Consider the following 24,838-nt stretch of genomic DNA (forward strand, 5'->3'; position numbering starts at 1 on the left):
CTCTCCTCACCACCACTGCCATGCTCCATGCAGCATGGGTGGCGGCCACAGCAAATTCAAAAATGGAGCCATTTGCTGTAAAAAGCCACCCTGTTCCTTTTTTTGTGATTTAAAACTACACCTTAGGGGTTTGTACACAAATCCCAGGTTAAGTTCCCCAGTACCACATAAAGCCAGATGCACAAAGTGGCACATGAGTCTAGAGTTCATTTTATAGTGACAGGAGGTCTTGGTGTACCATTCTCTCTCTCTGCTTATAAATAAATAAATAAATGAATATATACACACATACATATGTGTGTGTGTATACATATGTATATACACATATATATACCTCAAAAAACCAAAATATGTATACATATAATAGTAAAATGTTTTCTAGTTAAAAAAGGAAGAGACCTAGGAGCTGGGAAGATGATTAAAGGCACTTGCTTGCAAACCTGACAGTCCACGTTTGATTCCTCAGTACCCATATAAAGCCAGATTTACATAGTGGCGCATATGTCTGGAGTTAGTTTGCAGTGGCATGCAACCCATCATGGCATGCCCATCCTCTCTCTTTTTTGCAAATAAGTAAATGAATAAAAATATTTTTAAAAATATAAAGAAACAGGCTGGGGAGATAGCTCAGTAGTTAAGGTGTTTTCCTGCAAAGTCAAAGGACCCAGGTTCAATTCCCCAGTAACCACATAAGCCAGATGTGCAAGGTGGTGCATGCGTCTGCAGTTCATTTACAGCAGCTGGAAGCCCTGGCACACCCATTCTCTCTCTTCCATTCTCTATCTTCCTCTCTCTCAAATAAATAAAAAATATGTAAAGAAATAAAAAGAAACCTGGATGAACTAACTAATTTAACATACCTCAGTCTTACTGAGTCACAAAATGCTTACACTGTATAACACATTGTTACAGCAACTGACCAGACATAAACAAACCTCAGGTTCTCACTGTAACCAGAGCTTCAGTCCTAAGGAACCTAAAACCTAATTCAATGTTAGTATTAAAAGGAACCTCAAGTTTAACCAACCAGAAACCACTACATGTAAGCATAAACTTGCCATTATATCACACCCTTTTAAAGCAAATATGCAGCTTTAGTCAATCAAATCATTTGTTTCGGTTTTGAGGCAAGGAGTTATTGTACACAGTGAATGGAACTGGCTATGCAGCCCATGCTGGCCTCAAACTTGCAATCCTTCTGCCTCAGTCTCCAGAACAGAGTACAGGTGCACACCATCACAGGCCACTGGAATTTCTCTCCTTTGCCTCCACATTCAGATTGTTCCATTTGCAAATCTCAGAGCTCACATGGTTGAGTGAAATGCTGTCCAATGATTCAGTGTGCCAGGAACTCATCTACTGTTCTTTGTGCAAATAAACTCAGTTAAATGTAGTTTGCCTTTAGTTTTTCATTTAAAAATATTAATATTCTCTAGGACAATAATTTATACATTTAACTTTTTCAGGGTTTTTTTTTTTTTTCGGTTTTTTGAGGTAGGGTCTCACTCTAGCTCAGGCTGACCTGGAATTCACTAAGGAGTCTCAGGGTGGCCTCGAATTCATGGCAATCCTCCTACCTCTGCCTCCTGAGTGCTGGGATTAAAGGCGTGTGCCACCACGCCCAGCTGTCTTTGTTGTTTTGGAGTCAGGGTTTCGTGCAGCCTAGGCTGGCCTGGAACTCATTATGTAGTAAAACTGATCTTGAATTTTTTAAATATATTTTTAATTTTTATTTATTTATTTGAGAGAGAGAGAGAGCGCATGCCAGAACCTCCAGCCACTGCAAATGAACTCCAGACATAAATGACACCTTATGCGTCTGGCTTACATGGGTACTAGGGAATCTAAACTGAGTCCTTTGGCTTTGCAAGCAAGCACCTTAACAGCTAAGCCATCTCTCCAGCCCCTGAGCTTGAACTGCAGATCCTCCTTTCTACACTATCCAAGTGCTGAGATTGTAGGCATGTGCCACTATGCCTGGTTTAAAATGTATAAATATATAACACACTTCTTTCTTGTGTAATGCATCCATAATATAAGAAAGTTTAGAGTGGAGGGGGTGGGAAAGGAAGGGAAGAAAGGATTGAACAACTGCTAGGACAGGATTCTGAATACAGTCAAAAGAGCCACTGAGGACTGGAGACTGGCTCATAGCCAGCCTCACGAAGCACTCTGTGGATAAGTTACTGACTTTGTTGGGACTCTTTGTAGTGCTGGGGATCAAACCCAGAACGTCATGCAAGCTAAGCAAGTGCTCTACCACTGAGCCCTACCCCCAGCCCCTGTAAAATGAAGACATTACTATTTTACAGGAGGGGGTGTGTTTATAATTCAGTACTTGGACCCATTACTTGGAGAAGGCTCATGAAAAGCACCTTCTTGAATCAGACACACATAAAAAATAGCAAGGTCAACAACATGCACCAAAAAGTATACTTCAAAACATGCCAAGGAGGCTGGGAGATGGCTCAGCAGTTCAAGGAACTTGCTTTCAAATCCTATCAGCTGAGGTTCAATTCCTCAGCCACCTATGTAAAGCTGGAAAGGCATTCATTGTGGGTAAGGTAGGGTTTCACTCTAGGCCAGGCTGACCTAGAACTCACTATGCAGTCTCAGGCTGGCCTCAAACTCACAGCGATAGCTCCTACCTCAGCCTTTCCAAGTGCAGGGATTAAAGGCATGTGCCACTACATCTAGCTAAGTTTTTTAATTATTAAATGATTATATTTACTGAGGGAAGTACAGAGCTGAGGAAAGGCACTCACATGGCTAGAGATCCCATGTGGAGGGCCTGGAAAGAAGCACAGAAAGAAAAGAGAAAAGAAAGTTCAAGGAGCTCCTAAATGTGGGGACCTGGATGGGATAAGGGATTCCATGTTCAGAGTAAGGGATAGGGGGCCTCCCAGCCGAAGGAAAGACTCACCCACAGCTGGAAGTTCCCAAGTGGACAGAGAGCCTGCCCACCTTTTACAAAAGTAAGAGGGACAGCTAGTTGGGTAAGGCTGTCTCAGGAAGAGGTTAGGCCTGACACCAAGTTTTGACTTGACTGATTTTTTTTTTTCTAATCTGACAGATTTCTTAAAAAGTTAAAAAAAAAAAAAAAGCAAACAACAAAAAAAAAACAGTCAAGTGTTGTGGCGCACACCTTTAATCCCAGCACTCAGGAGGCAGAGGTAGGAGGATCGCTGTGAGTTACAGGCCACCCAGAGACTACATAGTGAATTCCAGGTCAGCCTAGGCCAGAGCAAGACCCCACCTCAAAAAAAAAAAAAAAAAGAAAAAGAAAAAGAAGTAAAAACAGCTGGGTATGGAGGCATACACCTTTAACCTCAGCACTTGGGAGGCAGAGGTAGGAGGATAGCTGTGAGTTTGAGGCTACTCTGAGACTACATAGTGAATTCCAGTTCAGCCTGGGCTAGGGTGAAACCCTACCTCAAAAAAAAAGAAAGAAAGAAAAATTCAGGGATTGGAGAGATGAGGCTCAGCTACTAAATGCATGTACTTGCTTGCAAAGCCTGCTGTCCTAGGTTCAATTCCCCAGTAATCACATAAAGCCAGATGTACAAAGCGGCACATGCATCTGGAGTTCATCTGTAGCAGCAGGAGACTCTGGTGCGCTCATATGCCACCCACCAACCCTCACCCACGCCACCCACCAACCCTCACCCATGCCACCCACCAACCCTCACCCACGCCACCCACCAGTGACCTTCTAACAAGGTAGTTTAGACCCAGAAATGAACTAGAAACAGGTAGTTCATGCAGTGGCATCCAAACTCAAAACAAGCATAACTCTGTTTTTTAAAAATGAGGAAGTTAAAAACCCAGAATACAGTAAAGCTTGCAAAGAAAAAAAAAAAGGGTGCAAAGGACAACAAAAGGCCACTTTTAGCTAAGTTCACATGACAGCTACAGATAGTGTTAACAGAGTCGAAACAGAACCTTCAACTCCTCGTTTCTCTCCAGTTTCTCAAACATATGTGATCTCTAAATGAAGCTAAAAATCCTAACAGGGAAATGATGTCAGGTAGATGAGAAAGCTGATGCCAGAATGGAAAAAACTATCCATAGGGCTGGGGAGATGGTTCCACGGTTAAAGAGGCTTGCTTACAGAAACTGCTAGCTGTGGTTGAGTTTCCTGGTACCCACATTAACCAGACACACAAAGTAACACATGCATCTGGAGTTCATTTGCAGCAGCAAGAACAGGCCCTGCTGCAAACATGCTCTCATTCTCTCTCTCTCAAATAAGTCACACACACAAAAAAACAAAACTATCAACAGAAGGGAACAGACATACAAGAGCCACAAAAGAAAAAGACAACATTTGCAGATTATGAAGAGCAGTGAAGGTTAATTAGTGTTGTGAGGGGACACAGAGAAATTTCAAAGAAATGTTACTTGTTGACTAGAAACTCACTCTATAATCCAATCACCCAGCTTTGTGTCCGCTGCAGAATGAAAGTACTAAGGTCCTTACCTGGCCCCACTCCACTGACTCCACCTCGCCATAAACTTGAGCATAAACATGCCCTGGTGTCAGATTCCTTTCCTTCTGTCCCCTCTGCCTCTCTTGCCTTCTCACCTCTTGCTTTGGCCAATACCCCACACATCTTTCAACATCAATTCAAGCCTGGTACACATGAGACCCTGCCTATAAAGAAATACTTTTAAGTGTTTTCCTGGTATTGTTAGTAAGTTATATGGCTCCCTAGATATACACAGCAGTGATAATAAGCATAGACTTAGTTACAAACTGTAGCAAGCTGAGCTTCCTAACAGGCATGTTACAAATGAATTACAGGTAGGCCGCCAGGCACTAAAGTATGAAGCAAAACCTTAAAACTATCTTTTCAAGAACTCAGAACTTCCCATTCGTGGAACTGCATTTGCAACACAGCTGCATGTCTATAAATCTTGTGAATTCTGTCACCCAACCTCCACGACGAGAGAGCCCCTCTGAACGGCTTCCGCGGCGCCCCGGTGCACTAGAGAAATGCAGTCACTCCTGCCATGGAGACTGGAATGCACTCCTGCAGGTTAAACATGACTGCAAGAGATTAGGAGGTCAGGGGTGAAGCTCAGGTGGAGGAGTACTTGCCTAGTGGGCATGAAGCCTGGGGTTTGATCTCCAGCACTGCATAAACTAGGTGCGGCTGTACACACCTGGAATCCAGCACAAGGGCGCAGTGGAGACAGAAGTCATCCTGGGTGTTAGCACAGTGTTGTAGTTGAGGATGGCCCTGAACATCTGATCCTCCTGTCTCTTCCCCCTGAGTCTTAGATTATAGGCTTGTGGTGCCCCTCTTGACTTAGGTGGTGCTGGGGATAGAACCCAGGGCCTCAGGCATATTAACAGAGCACTCTACCCAATAAGCTGCAACCTCACCCCCCAGATCTCCTTCTCATAAGCCTACATATGAGCTGTTTATAAAACGCTGTCCTGGAGCTAGAGAGATGGCTTCATGGTTAAGGCAGTTGCCTATAAAGCCTACTACTTGGGTTCAATTCCCCAGTAGCCTTGTAAAAAAAAATGCCAGATGCACACAGTCGTGCACGCATCTGGAGTTTGCTTGCAGTGGCAGGAGGCAGTGTTGCACCACTTCTCTCTCTCTCTCTCTCTCTTTCTCTGTATTTATCTCTCTCAAATAAATACAAATATTTTTAAAATTAAAAGGTTAAAAACATAAATGGTGCTGGGCATGGTGGCGCACGCCTTTAATCCCAGCACTCGGGAAGCAGAGGTAGGAGGATCGCCAAGAGTTCAAGGCCACCCTGAGTCTACATAGTGAATTCCAGGTCAGCCTGAGCCAGAGTGAGACCCTACCTAAAAACCAAAAACAAAACAAAACAAAAAAAAAAAAACCATAAATGGAATATCATACTATTTAAGAAGCTGTCCTGCTGGGTGTGGTGGCACATGCCTTTAATCACAGTTCAAGGCCAGCCTGAGACTACAGAGTGAGTTCCAGGTCAGCTTGGGTTACAGTTAGAGCCTACCTTGGAAAAAAAAAAAACAATAATAATGAACTACTCTGGGAGGGTCTAGGAAGATTGCTCAGTGGTTAAATGCGCTCACTTGCAAAGCCTAGACTCATGTTCAATTCCCCAGTATCCACGTAAAGCCGGATGCACAAAGTGGTGCAGGCATCAGGAGTTTGTTTGCAGTGACAGGATCTCTGCATGGAGTGCCCATTCTCTTTCTCTCTCTGTCAAATAAATAAGAGAGTCAAGGGGGTGGCACACACCTCTAATCTCAGCACTGGGGAGGCAGAGAGAGAGGAGGATCCCTGTGAGTTTGAGGCAGCATGGAATTATAGAATAAATTCCAGATTAGACTGGGCTAGAGTGAGACCCTAACCTCAAAGGGAAAAAAGAAAAAACAGCCCGGCCTGGAGGGGCATGCTTGCTTTTAATCCCAGCACTCAGGAGGCAGAGGTAAGAGGATCACTGTGAGTTTGAGGCCAGGCTGGGACTATACCGTGAGTCCCGGCTCAGTCTGGGCTAGAGTGAGACCCTACCTCAAAAATACAAAAATAATAACAACAATAATGAGGAGGAAGGAAGGAAAACACATCTGGACCTCTGCATTGTGAAACACACTGTATGGCAAATGGACAAGTAAGCCTCAAGTTGTCTCTGTAACCAGAGTTTTAACCTAATTAAATATAAATAGTAAAAGCAAACACAAATCTAACCAGTCAGGAGCCGACCTGTAAGGATAAACTTTCTATTGAACCACACCCTAGAAAAGCAAATATCTTGCTTTAGCCAATTAAATGATTTGTTTTGGTTTTGATGTAAGGACTCACCGTGTCCTCCAGGCTGGCCTGGAAATGGCTATGCAATCCAAGCTGGACTTGAATTTGCAATCCTCTTGCCTCAGTCTCCAGGACATTGGGAGTACAAGTGTGCACCATCACAGCCAACTGAAATTTCTTTCCTTTGCCTCCATGTTCGGTTTGTTTGATTTGCAAACCTCGGACTCACATGGTCAAGGGGAACGCTGATGATTCTGTGTGCTATGCAACTCCTCACCTGTTCTTTGTACAAATCAACTCAGTTGAATTTATTTTGCAGGGGCTGGAAAGATGGGTTTAGTGGTTAAGGCGCTTGCCTGAAAAACCAAAGAACCCAGGTTCAGTTCCCCAGGACCAAAGCAAGCCAGATGCACAAGGTGGCACATGTGTCTGGAGTTTGTTGGTAGTGGCTGGAGGCCCTGGCTTGTCCATTCTATCTGCTTCCCCGTCTTTCTCTCTCTCCCCCCTCCTTTCTTTGTCAAAAACATAAATAAATAAACATATTTATTTTGCCTAAAGTTTTTCTTTTAACAATATTAATATTCTTTTTTTTTAATTTTTTTTGGTTTTTTTTTATTTATTTATTTGAGAGCAACAGACAGAGAAGGAGGCAGAGAGAGAGAGAGAGAGAGAGGTTGAGAGAGAGAGAGAGAGACAGACAGACAATGGGCACGCCAGGGCTACCAGCCACTGCAAACGAACTCCAGACGCGTGCGCCCCCTTGTGCATCTGGCTAACATGGGATGTGGGGAACCGAGCCTCGAACCGGGGTCCTTAGGCTTCACAGGCAAGCGCTTAACCGCTAAGCCATCTCTCCAGCCCAGCAATATTAATATTCTTAAGGACAATTTCACTCTAGCCAAGGCTGACCTGATGTAGTCTCAGAGTGGCCTCAAACTCACAGCAATTCTTCTACATCTGCCTCCCCAAGAGCTGAGATTAAATGCATATGCCACGCCTGGCTACAAAGACAAGAATTTATTCATTTAACTTTTTCAGGTTTTTGTCATTTGTTTTTAATATTTATTTTATTTGTAAGCACAGAGACAGAGAGATAAGAGACAGACAGAAAGAGAATGGGCATGCCAGGGCCTCGAGCCACTACAAACAAACTCCAAAACCATGTACCACTTTGTACATCTGGCTTTATGTGCATATTGGGGAATTGAACCTGAGTCATCAGGCTTTGCAGGCAAGTGCCATAATCTCTGAGTCATCTCTCCTACCCTACCATTTTTCATTTTATTTATTTTTTTTTGGCGGGTGGGAGAATATGGGTATGCCAGGGCCTCTAGCCACTGAAAATGAACTCCAGATGCATGTGCCACCTTGGGCATTTGGCTTACATAGGTACTAGGCATCTGAACCTAGATCCTTAGGTTTCACAGGCAAGTGACTTAACAGACAAGCCATCTCTCCAGCCCTCATTGTTGTTTCTGAGACTAGGTCTAATTCAGTTTAGGCTGGCCTGGAACTCCTTTATGCAGTAAGACTCATGTGGAACTTCTGATTCTCCTGCCTATACTACCTAAGTGCTGGCATTGTAGGCATGTGCCACTATGCCTAGCTTAAAATTTCTAAATGTATAATGAACTTCCTTCTCGTATAATGTACTCATAACGTAAGTTTAAAGTGAAGGGTGTGGAAAAGGAAAGAAAGAAAGGATTGAAGCAACCCCTAGGAGAGGATTTTGAATGTAGTACTGTAGCTACTGAGGCCCGCAGACTGTGGCTCATAGCCAGCCTCATGAAGCACTCTGTGAACAAGCAACTTACTTTGTTGGGACTCTTTGTGGTGCTGGGAATTGAACCCAGGACTTCATGCAAGCTAAGCAAGTGCTTTGCCACTGAGCCCTATCCCCAGCCCTTGTAAAACGGAGACATTACTATTTTACATTACTTGGAGAAGCATGAAAAGCACCTTCTTGAATCAGACACACATAAAAAATATCAAGGTCAACAACATGCATCAAAAGTATACTTCAAAACCTGCCAAGGGGGCTGGGAGAAGGCTCAGCAGTTACAGGTACTTGCTTGCAAACCCTGTCAGCTGGGGTTCAAGTCCTCAGCCACCCATGTAAATCTGGACAGGCATTCATTTTTAGTGCACACACAAATACATGAATAATTTTTAATCAGTTTATTAAATTCAATTAATTTATCTGAGGGAGAGAAAGAGGCACAGTGAGCGAGAGAGAGAATGGGCATGCCAGGGCTTCCAGCCACTGTAAACGAACTCCAGATGCATGTGCCACCCTGTACATCTGGCTTATGTGGGTACTGGGGAATTGAACCGAAGCCCTTTGGCTTTTCAGGCAAGTGCCTTAACTGCTAAGCCATCTCTCCAGCAACCCCCCCCCATTTTTTTGTTTTTCAAGGTAGGGTTTCGCTCTAGCCCAGACTGACCTGGAAGTCACTATGTAGTCTCACAGTGGCCTTGAACTCACAGCAATCCTCCTACCTCTGCCTCCCAAGTGCTGGGATTAAAAGTGTGCGTCACCACACCCGGCTTCACAAATAATTTTTTTTTAATATGAGAGATTTTTTTTCCAAAAGGCACAAAAAAAAAAAAAAATTAGAGGCCATAGAGATGGGGCTTGGCAGTTAAATGCACTTGCTTACAAAGCCTGCTGTCCTTGGTTCAATTCCCTAGCACCCAGCAAAAACCAGACACACAAGTGGCACATGCATCTGGAGCTCGTTTGCAGCACCAGGAGACTGTGGCCCACTCACGTGCCACCCCACAACCAGTGCTGTCCTCACGAGGAAGCTCAGAAATAGACCTAGTAATGAGCTAGAAACAGGGAGTTCATGCAATGGAGTCCAAAGTCAAAACACTGTTTCAAAAAATGAGGAAGTTAAAAACCCAGGATACAGCAAAACATACAGAGGAAAAAAAAAAAATGGTGCAAAGGGCAACAAAAGGCCATTTTTAGCCAAGTTCTGAGTCAGAAACACGCGGCAGCTACGGGTCTGTCCCTTGGGGCAGAGAGAGTTTTTCTCTCCAATGTCTCAAGCTTACCCAGCAGTGATAATAAGCATGGACTTAGTTACAAACTGTAGCAAGGTGAGCTTCCTAACAGGTATGTTACAAATAAATTACAGGTAGGCCACCAGATATTAAAGTTTACCAGGTTTGTAGGGCCACTCTTTTTTTTGATGTGGTTCTGGGGACTGAACCCAGGTCCTTGTGCATGTTAAGAAAGTACTCTACCCAATAAGCGGCATCCTCAGCCTCCAGATCTCCTGCTAAGCCTACGGACGAGCTGCTTATAAAAAGCTGCCCTTGGGCTGGAGAGATGGCTTAGCGGTTAAGCACTTGCCTGTGAAGCCTAAGGACCCTGGTTCAAGGCTCGAATCCCCAGAACCCATGTTAGCCAGATGCACAGGGGGATGGGGGAGGCATGTGTCTGGAGTTCATTTGCAGTGGCTGGAAGCCCTGACACGCCCATTCTCTCTATATATCTGCCTCTCTCTCTATGTCACTCAAATAAATAAATAAAAATGAACAAAAAAAATTTTTTTTAAAGCTTCCCTGACAGGCGGTGGCACATGCCTTTCATTCCAGCATCAGAAAGGCAGAGAGGTAGGAGGATCTCTGTGAGTTCAATGCTGGGCCTATAAAGTGAGTTCTAGGTCAGCCTAGGCTAGAGTTTGACCCTATCTCAAAAATACAAAGAAAAGGTGGGCGTGGTGGCGCACGCCTTTAATCCCAGCACACTCAGGAGGCAGAGGTAGGAGGATCACTGTGAGTTTGAGGCCACCCTGAGACTACAGAGTGAATTCCAGGTCAGCCTGGACCAGAGTGAGACCCTTCTTCGAAAAACCAAAAAAAAAAAAAAAAGAAAGAAAGAAAGAAAAAAAATACAAAGAAAGAGAGAGAGAGAGATGAAAGACAGACAACATAATCTGTCCTGGCAAGGTCTGGGAAGATGGTTGAGTGGTTAAAGGTGCTTCCTTGCAAAACCTGGGGCACAGGTTCAATTCCCCAGTACCCATGTGAAACCAGATGCACAAAGCGGTGCACATGTCTGGGGTTCATCTGCAAGAGGCCTAGCTATGCCCATTCTCTTCCCTCATCTCTCTCTCTTTTCTCTCAAATATTTTTTGTTTATTTATTTGCAAGCAGAGAGAGATAGAGAGACAGACAGAAAGACAAGAGAGATGGGCACACCAGGCCCTCCAGCCACTGCAAAGGGACTCCAGACACTTTCACTACTTTGTGCATCTGCCTTTACGTGGGTATTGGGAAATCAAACCCTAATCTCTGGGCTTTGCAAGCAAGCACCTTAACTGCTAAGCCACCTCTTCAGCCTGGATTAGTGCTTTCTTAATGACTCTTGTCTTCAATTCTGCTTTCTAAAACTGCAGTCTTTACACTGTAACTGGAGACTGTTCCAGAGGCTGGGGACTGTGGCTCAAGTGGGGTAGTGCTTGCCTGGAGTGCAAAAAGCCCTGAGTTCAATGCCCAGCATTTCATATCCAGGCAAGATAGTACAGGATCATAATTCTAGCATTTGGGAGATGGAGGCAGGAGTATCAGAAGTTCAAGGACATCATCAGTTACATAGCTGGTCCGTGGCCAGCCCAGAATACATGAGATTCTGCCTCAACACAACACAACAAAATTGCTGAGAGCTGCTCTGTAACCCAGACTTGGCCATGTGACTTCCCTACTAAAAATCTTCTCTTGCCCCCTTTCTTGACCACAGAACTCTGCGCTTGTGACTCCCTCTCTGGCCTCTGAACTCTAAGCTCCAGCCTGGCTGAGCCATGTTCATGTCCTCAGCTGTCACGCTGACTCCTGTGCAAACCTCCACTTACCTACTGCTGCTCTGGCTAAAATGCCTTTTTTTGCCTTCTCTTTTTGTCCCCATGCCTCCGCTCCCTTGGGCTAGTCCCCTGGTAAAGCAATCTAACACAATGGTTAAGGTAGTGAGCTCTGAGGAAAACGGGCTAGAGTTGAATAAGCCTCCATCTGCTATCACCTGTGGCATCTTGAGCAGGTTGCTTTTCTCTGCACCTCAGTTCTGTCCTGTCATACAGGCCAAACAGGAACATATGCTGGGCATGAGGGCAAGGCCTGAATGAACTCCATTCAATGTACATATCAGGATGGGAGCATGCCAGGGCCCCCTATCACCTGCAAACAAATTCCAGATGCATGTACCACTCTGTGCATCTGGTTTTATGTGGGTACATTAAATGGAACCCAGGTCGTTAGGCTTTGCAGGCAGATGCCTTAACCACAGAACGATCTCTCTAGCCCTCCCTTATCTATTTTTAATCTAATAGTCTCTCTAAACCTTAAAAGAGAGAGAGAAAGGAGTGTGAGTGGATACGATCAAGGTAAAACAGGTCAGGATCTTGCTCCAAACTCTCTCGAAACGTTACTACCTTTGGACACCATCACTTTTCATTAATGGAACTGCGCAGCCTCTCCCTACTATGAGCTTTTGAAAGTGTGCCTCCTCTAGCATAGCTATCGCTTCCCAGCTTTCTGAAGGCTTTCTTTGCAGCACTGAGGATCTCCTGCATGCGACCCAAGCGTTCTACCACTGAACTACGCTAGGGGTTGTGTAAAGTTTGCTTTAGTTTTGGTTTGCCCATTATTATGTGGCTTTAGGAATATTTTTCATTTCTTTTTCATTTTTGTTGATTTTTTTTTAATACAGGGTATGGGATTTAAATTAGAGGTCCCCATAAACTCATGTGTTTTGAATGTTTGCTCCCCAGCTGGTGGCAATTTGGGAATTGCGGCCTCCAAGAAGTGATGTATTGTTGGGAGTGGGCTTAGGCGTGTTATAGCCAGCTTCTCCTTGCCAGTGTTTGGCACACTCTCCTGCTGATGTTGTCCACCTGATGATGTTGACCAGGAGGTAATGTTCATGCCATGCCACATTTTCTCTTGCCATCATGGAGCTTCCCCTCAAGTCTATAAGCCAAGATAAACAACTTTCCTCCTATTAGCTGCTTTTGGTTGGGTCCTTTGTGCCAGCAAGTCGGAGGTAATGGGAACACAGAGTCCTACTGTATAGTCCAGGCTGGCCTGAAACTTGAGATCCTTCTGCCTCAGCTTTCAATGGATGCAGATTAATGTGGCTTCCACATCTTAGTATTCCTCTTAATTCTTAATTATTCATTGCAGTGTCTCATCAGAGCCTCACACAAAGTCAGGTGTGCTCCCTACCTGTATCCTGGCAATCCTACCTACATCCTGACTGAGTTACAAGGACGCTGAGTCCAGGCTAGTCTGGGCTGCACAGTAAATTCTAGAATGATGTGAGATACACAGTGAGACTCTCTCCAAAAAAAAAAAAAAAAAAAAAGGAAGAAGAGGAAGAAGAGAAAAAAGAGGGCTGAGGATATAGTTCACTTGCAGAATCTTCACATAACCTGGGTAAGACAATGGGTTTGAGCCTGAGAACAGCAAAAACAACAAAATGATCTCATACATGCAACTTCTCAATCTGTTTTTTTTTTGTTTTTTTTCTTTTAATTTTTATTAGCATTTTCCATGATTATAAAAAAAATCCCATGGTAATTCCCTCCCCCCCCCCATCAATCTGTTTTAAGTCTAAGTTACTATGCATAAGACCATTGTAACCATTATGAGACGCTTTTTAAAATAAACTTGGACCAGGTGTGGTAGAACATGACTATAATCACAGCCCTCAGGAGACAGAGGCAGAAGGATTAAATAAATTTTTTAATTAAACAGATTTGTAAATCTGAGGCCAGCCTAGGCTAGAGTGAGACCCTGACTTGGAGGCAAATTTTTAAAAAGGTATTTAGAAGCCACAGATTGTCGGTGCTGGTGTGAGATACCTTTCAGCAAGTTGTTGGCCAGGGAGGTCTCTGATGTCCCCAAAACATTACAGAATATTGCTAAGTTTCTTGGTTGCCTACCAGAACTAGATGGTAAGACCCTACTACTGAATATTCTATAAGCTAGGGCTACAGACCACTGAGAACTCAGACTGGAGCTGCTGAAAGCCTCCTCCCTGAGGACGAGCTGCAATGCAGCCTTTGGGGGAAGAAGTCATCAATGGTGTTAACTGACAGTGGACCCTGCAAGCTCTATGGCTGGCCAGCTAGGCCAAATGTACCAACTGTTACAATGATGGCATGTCTGTTATAGGGGAAACCAACTGCTCTATGACTGGACGTGAGACCTGCTTCATGGGAGGGAATTCCTGCCTGGTACTAAAAACCTAATCAAAAGCCTATGGCTGGGTGTGGTGGTTTGATTCAGGTGTCCACCATAAATTTAGGTGTTCTGAATACTAGGTTCCCAGCTGATGGAGGTTTGGGAATTAATGCCTCCTGAAGGGAATGTATTGTTGGGGGTGGGCTTATGGGTGTTATAGCCAGTTTACCCAAGCCAGTGTTTGGCACACTCACCTGTTCCTGTTGTCCACCTGATGTTGGCCAGGGGGTGATGTCCACCCTCTGCTCATGTTGTCATTTTCCCTGCTATTGGGGGGCTTCCCCCTCAAGCCTGTAAGCCAAAATAAACCCCCTTTTTCCCCCACAAGCTGCTCTTGGTTGGGTGATTTCTACCAACGTGAACCTGACTGCAACAGTAAAGTGGTACCAAGGAGTGGGATTGCTGCTAGACAACTTATTGTGTGGCCTTGGCCTTTTGGAGCTGATTTTCAAGAGGAATGTGGAAGGATTTGAAACCTTGGCCCAAGAGACACCTTGTAGTATTGTAAGTACAGCTTGATGGACTATTCTGTTCAGAGTTGGAAGACTTGAATGTAGTAAGAACTTTGGCTTATGAGGATGAGAAAGAGCTTTGCTTAGACTGGACTAGCAGTTTGTGTGAGGCTTGCTGTTATGCCCATGTCCTGAGAAGTTGTGCAGGGTTGCTTTGCATAGAAATTAACTGGTGTGAGCAGAGGGATATGGCACAGAAAAAAATCTTTGGATTTTGGTGGCACACGCCTTTAATCCCAGCACTTGGGAGGCAGAGGTAGAAGGATCGCCATGAGTTCGAGGCCACCCTGAGACTCCATAATGAATTCTAGGTCAGCCTGGGCTAGAGTGAGACCCTACCTCAAAAAAAAAAAAAAAAAAAAATCTTTGGGTGAACTCCTGCCCATTCAGCTGCAATTGAGAGATTATAACCTTTGAGGTTGGGCCAGCTGACCTGCACTGGGGCAATAGGAAGAATGTAGACTCTTTTGAAGGGGTCTGAGTGCTCAAGGAGTATCCTGTTCTTCAAAGCCTACTTTATTCTCCCCTTGATTAAAAAATTGGCACCCTACCTGGTATTGTGGAGTATAAGAAATGCAGGCGAGGGTCATTGAGTTTGCAAAGCAGTCTTGTGTTTTGTGTGAAGCAGGTTTACTGGATGCCTGCATGGAGACCCTATGGAGCCAAGATGATGAACCAAACCGTAGACTGCAGTGGAGATCCAGTGGAGATGCCGGGACCATGAGATGCTGCCTAGGAAAGCTGCGGGCCTCGATGAAGTTTTCCAGGACTGTGAATAGCCTTGCTGGAGGGGCGGAGTTGGAACTCCAGAGACTTGTTGCTGGTTAGAATTATCAGACTTGGAGATCTGTCACTGGCTAGAGTTGTTGGACTTGGAGTTACAGTTTGATGTTTGTCCTGGTTGTTTTAAACCTTGTATTGGTTGAATATTTCTTTGCTATGCCCAATGCCATCTTTTGCAGTGTTACTGTTTATTCTGTGCCATTATGGGTTTGGGGGAGGGATTTTTTGGTATTATGGCTCAGTTAAAAGATCTTAGACTAGGGGGATGTATGAACATCATTAGAATTTATAAAAAAATGGAGAATTTTAAAGTTGGATAAATGCATTGCATTTTATATCATGTACAGTTATCAGTTTGGGGGGGGTGCAGGGGTGGAATGTGGAGGTTCGACTCAGGTGTCTCCCATAAACTTAGGTGTTCTGAATGCTAGGTTCCCAGCTGATGGGGATTTGGGAATTAACACCTCCTGGAGGAGAGTATTGTTGGGGCTGGGCTTATGGGTGTTATAGCTCTTTTCCCCAAGCCAGTGTTTGGCACACTCTCCTGCTGCTATGGTCCACCTTATATGGGCCAGGGGGTGATGTCCACCCTCTGCTCATGTTGTTGTTTTCTCTGCCATTGTGGGGCTCCCCACCTCGAGCCTGTAAGCCAAAATAAACCTCTTCATTCTCATAAGCTGCTCTTGGTTGGGTGATTTCTACCAGCAATGCGAACCTGACTGCGACAGAAGGTCATAAGCCCTGGGGGGGGAGGGACTACTGGTATTGTCTGGTTTAATGACTACATTATGCCCACCAAACTGCCCTCTAAATGCTTATGGTTATGCCCACATATCAATGCTACTCTCACTTTTGGTTAGAGATGCTTCTCTTTTTAAATGGTGGTGACCACAGGGTAGACTCAAAACTTATCAAAATGTGCCGGACGTGGTGGCGCACGCCTTTAATCCCAGCACTGGGGAGACAGAGGTAGGAGGATCGCCATGAGTTCTAGGCCACCCTGAGACTCCATAGTGAATTCCAGGTCAGCCTGGACTAGAGTGAGACCCTACCTCGGAAAAAAAAAAACTTATCAAAATGCTGAGAAGTGACAGCTGAGTCTTTAGCACTGAATGCGACATTTCTGTCACACACTCCAAGGCTCAGGGACCACTTTAGAGGGGATGGTGTAAAGAAGGTAGTAGCCAAAGGAAGGCGAGGACTGTTTACAATACTGTTATCCAGATACAAAGTGGCCTTGATATTCAGGACCTCACAGTAGCTGATGCTATCTACACAATAGGAAGATAAAAAAAATGGTGACATGCAAATGGCAAAGATACTCGTTGGAAAGAAGACATGATTAACTGTACAGGGGACTAGAGAAGAGGTTATTTAGGGTGGTGGTAGGTAAATATGATTACTGTATGTTATCTTTATGGAAGTGGTCAATAAAAAGTTAAAAGGCGCGCCAGCCAGCGTGTGTGTGTGTGTGTGTGTGTGTGTGTGTGTGTGTGTTTTGATAAGGCTAGAATTCTTGGCCTTGTACCTGCTAGATAAGCACTGTACTTGGAGCTACGTTTCTAGACCATGTTTTTAAATTGTGTATGTGCAGTGCTTATCTAGTTAGTTAATTAGTTCATGTTTCAGCCCTGCGGATTGAATGTCAGGGCTCCCTATGCAACTCAAGCACTGGGCCACTGAGATACATCCCCCAGTCCTCATTCCTGTAAATGATGCTGAAAAAGACAGTCAATGTTTACACACATCTTACTACGGGCAATGAGGTAGACTAGGGAATAAGACTTTCAGTCCTATAAAACAGCTTCATCTCTAGTGACAGCTTCGTCTATAACCATCATGACTTAGAACAAAGTCTGTCCCCAGGGCCAAGGACCACAAACAGACCCATGACTTCTGAGAGAAAAGCCAAACTGTCCTCAAAGAAAATGGCTTTCATACATGCTCTCTAGCACTGTTCACTTTTCAGTGCCACACTGCACTGAGATGGTCATCTTTTCACTTACGCGCATAGTGGCTTCTTGTTGTCTTGTGTTTTTTGGGGCTCATCTCCAACGTGAACTTGCTAGGTAACCAAGGATGATCTCCCAAGAGCTGGAGTTACAGATGTATGCCACTAGGCTCAGTTTACAGGGAACCTGGGATTGAAGCCAGAGCTTCATGCCTGTTAGGCAAGCACTCTGCTAACTGAGCCAGTGTATTTACATACATTTTATTGTTTATTGTTTATTTATTTATTTGAGAGAGAGAGAGGCAGATACAGAGAAAGAATGGGCACACCAGGGGCAAACAAACTCCAGACACATGTGCCACCTTGTGCATCTGGCTTATATAGGTCCTGGGTCCTTTGTCTTTGCAGGCAAGCGCCTTAATTGCTAAACCATCTCTCCAGGCCTGCACAACACAGCATTTCGAAAGTGGCCCTCTGGTCTCCTGCACTGTTTCTACCTCACCTGCTTCCCTACCCTTTCCCGGCCTCCTGTCACTTTTCTGCTACTCAAGTCATACACTAAAATTCCCCTGCCTAGCGTTTTATCCCCTTAGCCTCTTAAAGGCAAAGTATCAAGCAACTAATCTGGTAAACTAATCCATGCTAATATAAAGGGGCTCACTCAGCAACACATGTGCAACATAAACCTGGAGAGTTCAAATACACTACCTTTTGTGTTTGTTTATTTTTGAAACAGGGTCTTACTCTAGTCCAGGCTGGCCTGCAACTCACTTCCTAGCAGAGGAGGCTGACCTTGAACTCATGGTGATGGTTCTACCTCAGCCTCCTGAGTGCTGGGATTAAAGGCGTGCAGCATGAGCCACCATGCCCAGCCAACCAGATTGTTTTAATAGTTATGCATGTTATTTACTTTATAGTGTGGTATTTTGGTTCCTTTGTTTTGGGGGACAAGGTCTCATGGATCCCAGACTGGTCTCAAACTTGCAGTGTAGCTGAGGTTCCGATCCTCCTGCCTCTACTTCTCAAGTGCTGGGTCTTACAGGCATGTGCCACCATTCTGCCAAAGAAGCTACACAGCCAGCCCTTTTAGTGAAGGTTACGGCAAGGTTTAGTATGTTCCCCAAGTTGGCTTCAAGCAATCCTCCTGACTTAGCCTCCTGAACACTGGAATTGCAGTGGTTGTCCAGTGTGCTACAACTGACATCATCTGGGGAACTTTTTAAAACACTGCTAAAGGAGGTAAGTGGTAGAGAACACTTTCTGGGCATGTGGGAAGTCTCAGGATCCATTCCCTTAAGCACAAAGCAGCAAAACACTGCTTTAAAAATGCTGATCTCAGACTGAGGAAATGGCTTAGCGGTTAAGGCATTGCCTGCAAAGCCTAAGGACCACGGCTCAATTTCCCAGAGCCCACAGAAGCCAGATGCACAAAGGTGTGCACGTGTCTGGAGTTCCTTTGCAGTGGCTGGCGGCCCTGGTGTGCCCATTCTCTCTCTCTCTACCTCCTTCTTCCTGCCCACCCCTCAAATAAACGATAGATAGATAGATAGATAGATAGATAGATAGATAGATAGATAGATATAGATAATATTATGTAATATATAATATTATATATAGAGAGACAAAAACCCCTGATCTCCCAGAGGAAGACCTGAAGGACTTTCTGACAGGTTCCCTACAGGATATCTGGGATGAGTTAAGAGACGTCCTAGCCAGGAAGGATGCCACACACAGAACCAAAGCACTTGGGGCTGGAAAGATGACTTAGGGGTTAAGGCACTTACCCAAAAAGCCAAAGAACCCAGGTTCAATTTCTCAGGACCCAGGTAAATCCCAGTGCCCAAGGTGACACGTGCAGCGGCTAGAAGCCCTGGCACGCCCCTTCTCCCTCTGTCTCTCTCTCTGCCCTCTCTCTGTGCCTTTCAAATAAATAAATAGCACTTAGGAGGTGAGGACAGGAGAGTCAGGGGCTCAAGGGCAACCTCTGCTACCTGAGGCCATTTCATAAGTCACAGATGGCCCCAAAGAATTAAAGTGCACTACACATTATCTCAATGTGACACACTACCCAAGGTAAAAGGTAAGAGTAACACTAAGAACCAGAGCATAAGCCGACACCACAGAGTAGGCCAATACTCCAGGCTCTTCTGGGTTAGGAAGTAGGCCAGGCTTAATCTCTTAAATCCCTGCAACTGCTTTTGTAACTGAGACAATCAATTCAAATTAAAATTATGTGACAAATGAGGTCGTGCTAATTTCACATTAGCTCTCTAAGTTCCAATGATAGACATTGTTTCCAGTTGTTTATTGCTTGAACTCAATCGAGCAATTCAACAGATTTCCCCATAACCCACAGTGGCACCTTGTGGGGAAACTCTTAGAATAACTACAAGTACAATAAAATATACTAGTAGGGTACTTGGGAGGCTGAGGCGAGAGGAGCCATGAGTTGAAGGTCAAGCTGGATTACACAGCCTGGGATACACAGAGAGACCCTGACTCAAAACAATCAATAATTGCCAGGCATGGTGGCACACGCCTTTAATCCCAGCACTCAGGAGGCAGAGGGAGGAGGATCACTTTTGAGTTCGAGGCCACCCTGAGACCACGTACTGAATTCCAGGTCAGCCTGGGCTAGAGTGGAACCCTACTTCGAAAAATAAGAACAACTGGGATTAAAGGCTAAAGGCGCGCACCACCACATGCCTGGTGGGGTTTCCTTGTATTCAAAGTACTAAAGCCATGAAACCCAGCCAGATATCCCCACTGTTCTCCAGAATCTTTGGAGGGTGTTCTTGAAAACACCACATCCACAAGGAAGAGAGGGACTGAAGGGCTTCCTAGCGCTCAGGGACTTTCTTGGTACCAGTGGTAGGGAAAGGAATGGTCATTGCTTGGCTCAAGTCTATGATCTCAGGAGGTGCAGGTGGGACAATCATGAGTTCAAGGTCCAGTTTGGGCTACTCATTAAGTTCAAGGTCAACTTGAAGTACATAAGCCCCTGTCTCAAAAGAGAGGGGAGAGAGAAATGAAAGGGCTAGAGGCAATGGTTAAGTGGGTAAAGTAACTGCCGCACACAGGCATGAGGACCTGAGTTTGAAGACCCAGCATGGGGACACGCAGCTCCAATCCCTGAGCTGCGCAGGCTGTGACTAGGAATGCCTAGGCTAGTTAGTCTGGATGAATCAAGCTCTAGGTTCAGTGAGATACCCTGTCTCAAAAAAAATAAATAAATAACACGGAGAGGGTTGGAGAGATAGCTCAGTGGTTAAAAGCATTTGTTTGCAAAGCCTAACAGCCCAGGTTCAATTCCCCAGGACCCGCATAAAGCCAGATGCACAAGGTGGCGCATGCGTTCATCTGGAGCGGCAGGAGGCCCTGGTGTGCCTACACTCTCTTTCTGTCTGCCTCTTTCTCTCTCTCTCTGAAATAAATAAATTAAAATATTGAACAAAATAACGTGGAAAAAGTGAAGAGAAACTGAAGAAGATACCCAATAGGAAGACACTCAATGTTGACCTCTGGTCTCCACATGTATGTGCACACACATGAACACACATGTGCACATACACACATACACAGTCAACCAATAAAAAGAGGTGGGGAGGTGACTCAGTGGAACAGCACTTGCTTAGCATGCATTAAATCATATTTTGATCACCAGTACAACAAATAAATTGTTTTTTTAATTATTTAACAAAGTATAGGTAAGGTAGCAGAGAGAGAGCTCAGTGGCTAATGACACTGGCTTATAATGCTTGCCATGTCAGGTTTAATTCCCAGGCACCCACATAAAGCTGGAGGAACATTTGTTTCCTGCAAGAGACCCTGACATGCCCATACACACACACACACACACACACACACACACACACACACAAATAAATAAAATTTAAAGACAAAGGATAGGTAACTGGGGGTGAGTGTGATTGAAATATATTATATAGCCGAGTGTGGTGGCAAATCCCTTTAATCCCAGCACTTGGGAGGCAGAGGTAAGAGGACTGCTGTGAGTTCAAGGCCACCCTTAGACTATATAGTGAATTCCAGGTCAGCTTGGGCTAGAGTGAGACTTTACCTCAAAAAACCAAAAATAACAATAATAATTATAACCTGAAATACATCATACACATGTATAAAGTTTCCAAAAAAAAAAACGTATTTTTTTTTTAATTCTAGGAAGCAGGGGGCAAGGGAAAGCAGACTTTTCCTAATAAAGGTAAATTGGAGGCATTGGATTCCAGAAACTTATACTAAGAATGCGCTCCAATCATCTAGCAGGGGGTCTCAGAACAGGACAAAACCTACAGCTACTTGTAAACCTACACACAGCGTGCAGGGAAAGAAATATGCACTCTCTAGGAAAATCATGATTCAAGAAAAAAAAAACAAAACCAACAACAATAACATCAAAAAAAAAAAAACAAACCCCTCTTTGTGTATTTGTTAGTCATTCCCAAAGTACTGTACAGAAATAACCCGGGATAAAGCCCAAGGTGAGAAGAGGGATGGGGGAGGAGGTGACTTGGTTTTTGAAGGAAAAGATCAGAGTCTGCTCCGAAATATCAACCAATCACAGGGCTCTGCCGCCGCGCCTGCCATCGGTAGTTGTGACACAAAAGCAAAGCCTGGGGGCCGCGGCGTAAACCCGCGACCGCGACGTGTCCCTGTCCGCGGGGAGGAGGGGGAGAGAGGGACTGAAACACGCCAGCCTACCGAGTTAAAATAAGGTCAGGTAACCTGGCTCCGGCCAAGGTCATCTCCTTGACGTCCAAGCACATGAAACGCGAAATCTGCTCCGGGGAGGAGGACCACAACGCACTCGCTGTGCCAGCCTGGGTCGCCCACGCACCGCCCCCCCCCCCACCTTGCCACCCTTTCAAGCCAGCCCGGGGCCTCTGGGCCTCCTTGCTCGGGGAGACGGGGGATGCAAGGCGAGATGCCAGCGGCCCCTCCTGTCTGCCGCGGTGCCCGGGGGAGGGGGGGGGGAAAGAAGGTTGGCGGTGGCCCGAGGGGCTCTGGCAGAGACCAGCTCTTCCCCCAACCTTGCAACCTGCCTCCCTGCAGCGGCATCTCCGAGGCGGTCGGCCCGCCGGCCCTGCGCGAGAACGGGGGTGGAGGCGGGGAGGTGAATGAGATGCAAGAAAGACTTCGTTTTGGAACCCCGCAAACCCCGGCAGGGCGCGACGGTGAGGAGGAGCGGGGGAAGCTCCAGCCGCTGTCAGATCCCTGCAAGCATCCCCCCCCCCCACTTCTCCCCGAGACACCCACGTCCAGACAGCCGCTGGTGGCGGGGGCGCGAACGCGGCACCTCCTTCCGCACCATCCGCTGGGCCACCTTGAACGCGCGATCGCCTGACACACACAGAAAACACGCGTGGGGAAATTTGCTTTTTTTTTTCTTTTTCCTCTCTTTCTCTTCCTCCCCCACCCCCCGCCCCACCGTCACAGCGCTCCCCGCGCCTCACCACTTGCTGCGCGCTCCGGAAAACCGCGTCCAGCAGCATCAACTTCCAGGGGTCGGAGATGGACCTGGGCAGCGGGATGTACACGTAGTAGGCCAGCAGCGCCAGCAGCGCGGCGAGCACCACGCAAGACGACCTCATCCTGCCCACGGGGCCCGAGGACACGGCGATGACAAGCCCACCACCGACCCCCCAACCCAGACCTCCCGCAAGTTTCTGCCAGCCGCAGCTGCTCCTTCACGTGGGACTGCTCAAGCCCGGCAGCCAATCCCTGGGCGGCGTCGGGAGGAAGTGGGAGCGCGGACGCGCCCCCTCCCGCGTGTCCTTGCCAAGTGCGAGCTCCGCCAGGTTGCAGGAAGCTGGGGCGCAGCGCGCGCGGCCACGCACAGCGGCCCCTGGCGGGCACTGCTGTGTATGGCAGCCTGGGGTGCCGGCCCTCCCTCCTCCTCCGCCCCACGTCCTCCTGATAGGAGCGCAAATAGAAACCTGGCCCTTCCTTGGTTACAGGGAGAGTTCTAGGTCAGCCTGGGCTAGAATGTGATCCTATCTCAAAAAGTAAAAAAACAAAAATAAAAGTCAAATGAAAAACCCATATGGTTCCTGAATAGTTAGCAGGTTATGGATTCCTGTCCAAAGAACGCAGGTCATGCCAATCTGAGGAGATACTATTAAAAAAAAAAATAGTGGAGTAGAGTGAGATCCTACCAGTGACTGGCACCTTAGGCATGTAGTGTCTTCAACAATAAGATCTCACCATCTAGTTCTAGTGGGCAACCAATTGCTTTGGCAGTAGCCTGTATGTTTTGGCGCATCAGGGATCTTCCTGGCCAACAACTTGGAAAGTATCCGGGCCCCCCCATCCCTGAAATTTTTCTAATAACATCTGTGGCTTCTCGGGATATATAACATTATGCACCTCCGCAAGATACTTCTGCTCAAACTCCTGAGAGGATTCTTTTTAATTTTGTTTTGTTTTGTTTTTCTAGGTAGGGTCTCACTACAGCCCAGGCTGATCTGGAATTCACTATGTTGTCTCAGGTTGCCTCCAACTCACAGCAATCCTCCCACCTCGGCCTCCAGAGTGCTGGGTTTAAAGGCATGTACCACCACAACCAGCTTAATTTTTTAAATTAATTTATTTGCAAGCAGAGAGGGAGTGAATGGGCATGCCAGGGCCTCTAGCCACTGTAAACTAAGTCCAGACACATGTGCCACTTGATGCATCTAGCTTTACTTGGCCACTAGGGAATCAAAGCTGGAGTTGTTAAGCTTTGCAGGCAGACACCTTAACCACTGAACCATTGAGAAAGTTTTTAAATTTTTATAAGAGAGGATAGGTGTTCCAAGGCCTTTAGCCACTGCAAACAAACTCCAGATGCATGCACCACCTTATGCATCTGGCTCTACGTGGGTACTGGGGAATTGAACTCAGGTCCTTAGGCTTTGCAGGCAAAGGCCTTAAGTGCTGAAGCCTTCTCTTTAGCCTGAGAGAGTTTTTTAATGAGAACTTTCTTCTTTTTTTTTTTTTTTTTTTGGCTTTTCAAGGTAGTATCTCACTCTAGCCCAGGCTGACCTGGAATTCACTATGTAGTCTCAGGCTAACCTCTAACTCACATCCATCCTCCTACCTCTGCCTCCCTGAGTGCTGGGATTAAAGGCATGTGCCACCACGCCTGGCTGAGACCAATTTTAATGATAAACTAAGCCATTTTCATCACTCATATTTGTTATTTCATTCAGTACACAAGTAACAGCTGGACGACATTGGGAAATAAAGTTGGAGAAGGCAGTAAGGGCCACTTTCTTTTGTGGTGTTTGGGATGCAATCCAGGGCCTTGCACATGAGGACTCTTCTGTTTTGAGACAAGGAGAGACAGATAGGATCTCACTATGTCGCTTAGGTTGGCCTGGAACCATCCTCCTGCCTCAGACTCTACAATACTGGGATTGTAGTTATTTTTAAACACATGTGGCTTTCAATTTTTGGAGGGAGTTCTTTGAAACAAATCTCCATCCAACTCAGGCTAGCCTCAAGCTCACTTTGTAGCTGAGGGTGAACTTGAATTCTTGATCCTGCTCAGTCTCCTAATTGCTGGGATTATAGACGTCTGTTGTCAT

At 45.7% G+C, this 24,838-nt stretch overlaps 1 protein-coding gene and 1 pseudogene across 2 annotated transcripts in view; both read right to left on the reverse strand.

The window, feature by feature from the left end:
• Positions 1-29, reverse strand: part of LOC101613580 — a 29,393-nt pseudogene extending 29,364 nt beyond the window's left edge.
• Nceh1 (neutral cholesterol ester hydrolase 1) overlaps positions 1-22,967 on the reverse strand; it is an 89,560-nt gene extending 66,593 nt beyond the window's left edge. For both annotated transcript variants that reach the window (XM_045130246.1, XM_045130245.1), the window contains exon 1: positions 22,724-22,967. In XM_045130246.1, the coding sequence (XP_044986181.1) occupies positions 22,724-22,861 (138 nt within the window). In that variant the 5' untranslated portion in view covers positions 22,862-22,967. The remainder of the gene's footprint in view (positions 1-22,723) is intronic.
• Positions 22,968-24,838: the final 1,871 nt, after the last annotated feature.

This window comes from Jaculus jaculus, chromosome 11, assembly GCF_020740685.1.
Source record: "Jaculus jaculus isolate mJacJac1 chromosome 11, mJacJac1.mat.Y.cur, whole genome shotgun sequence".
Lineage (NCBI taxonomy): Eukaryota > Metazoa > Chordata > Mammalia > Rodentia > Dipodidae > Jaculus > Jaculus jaculus.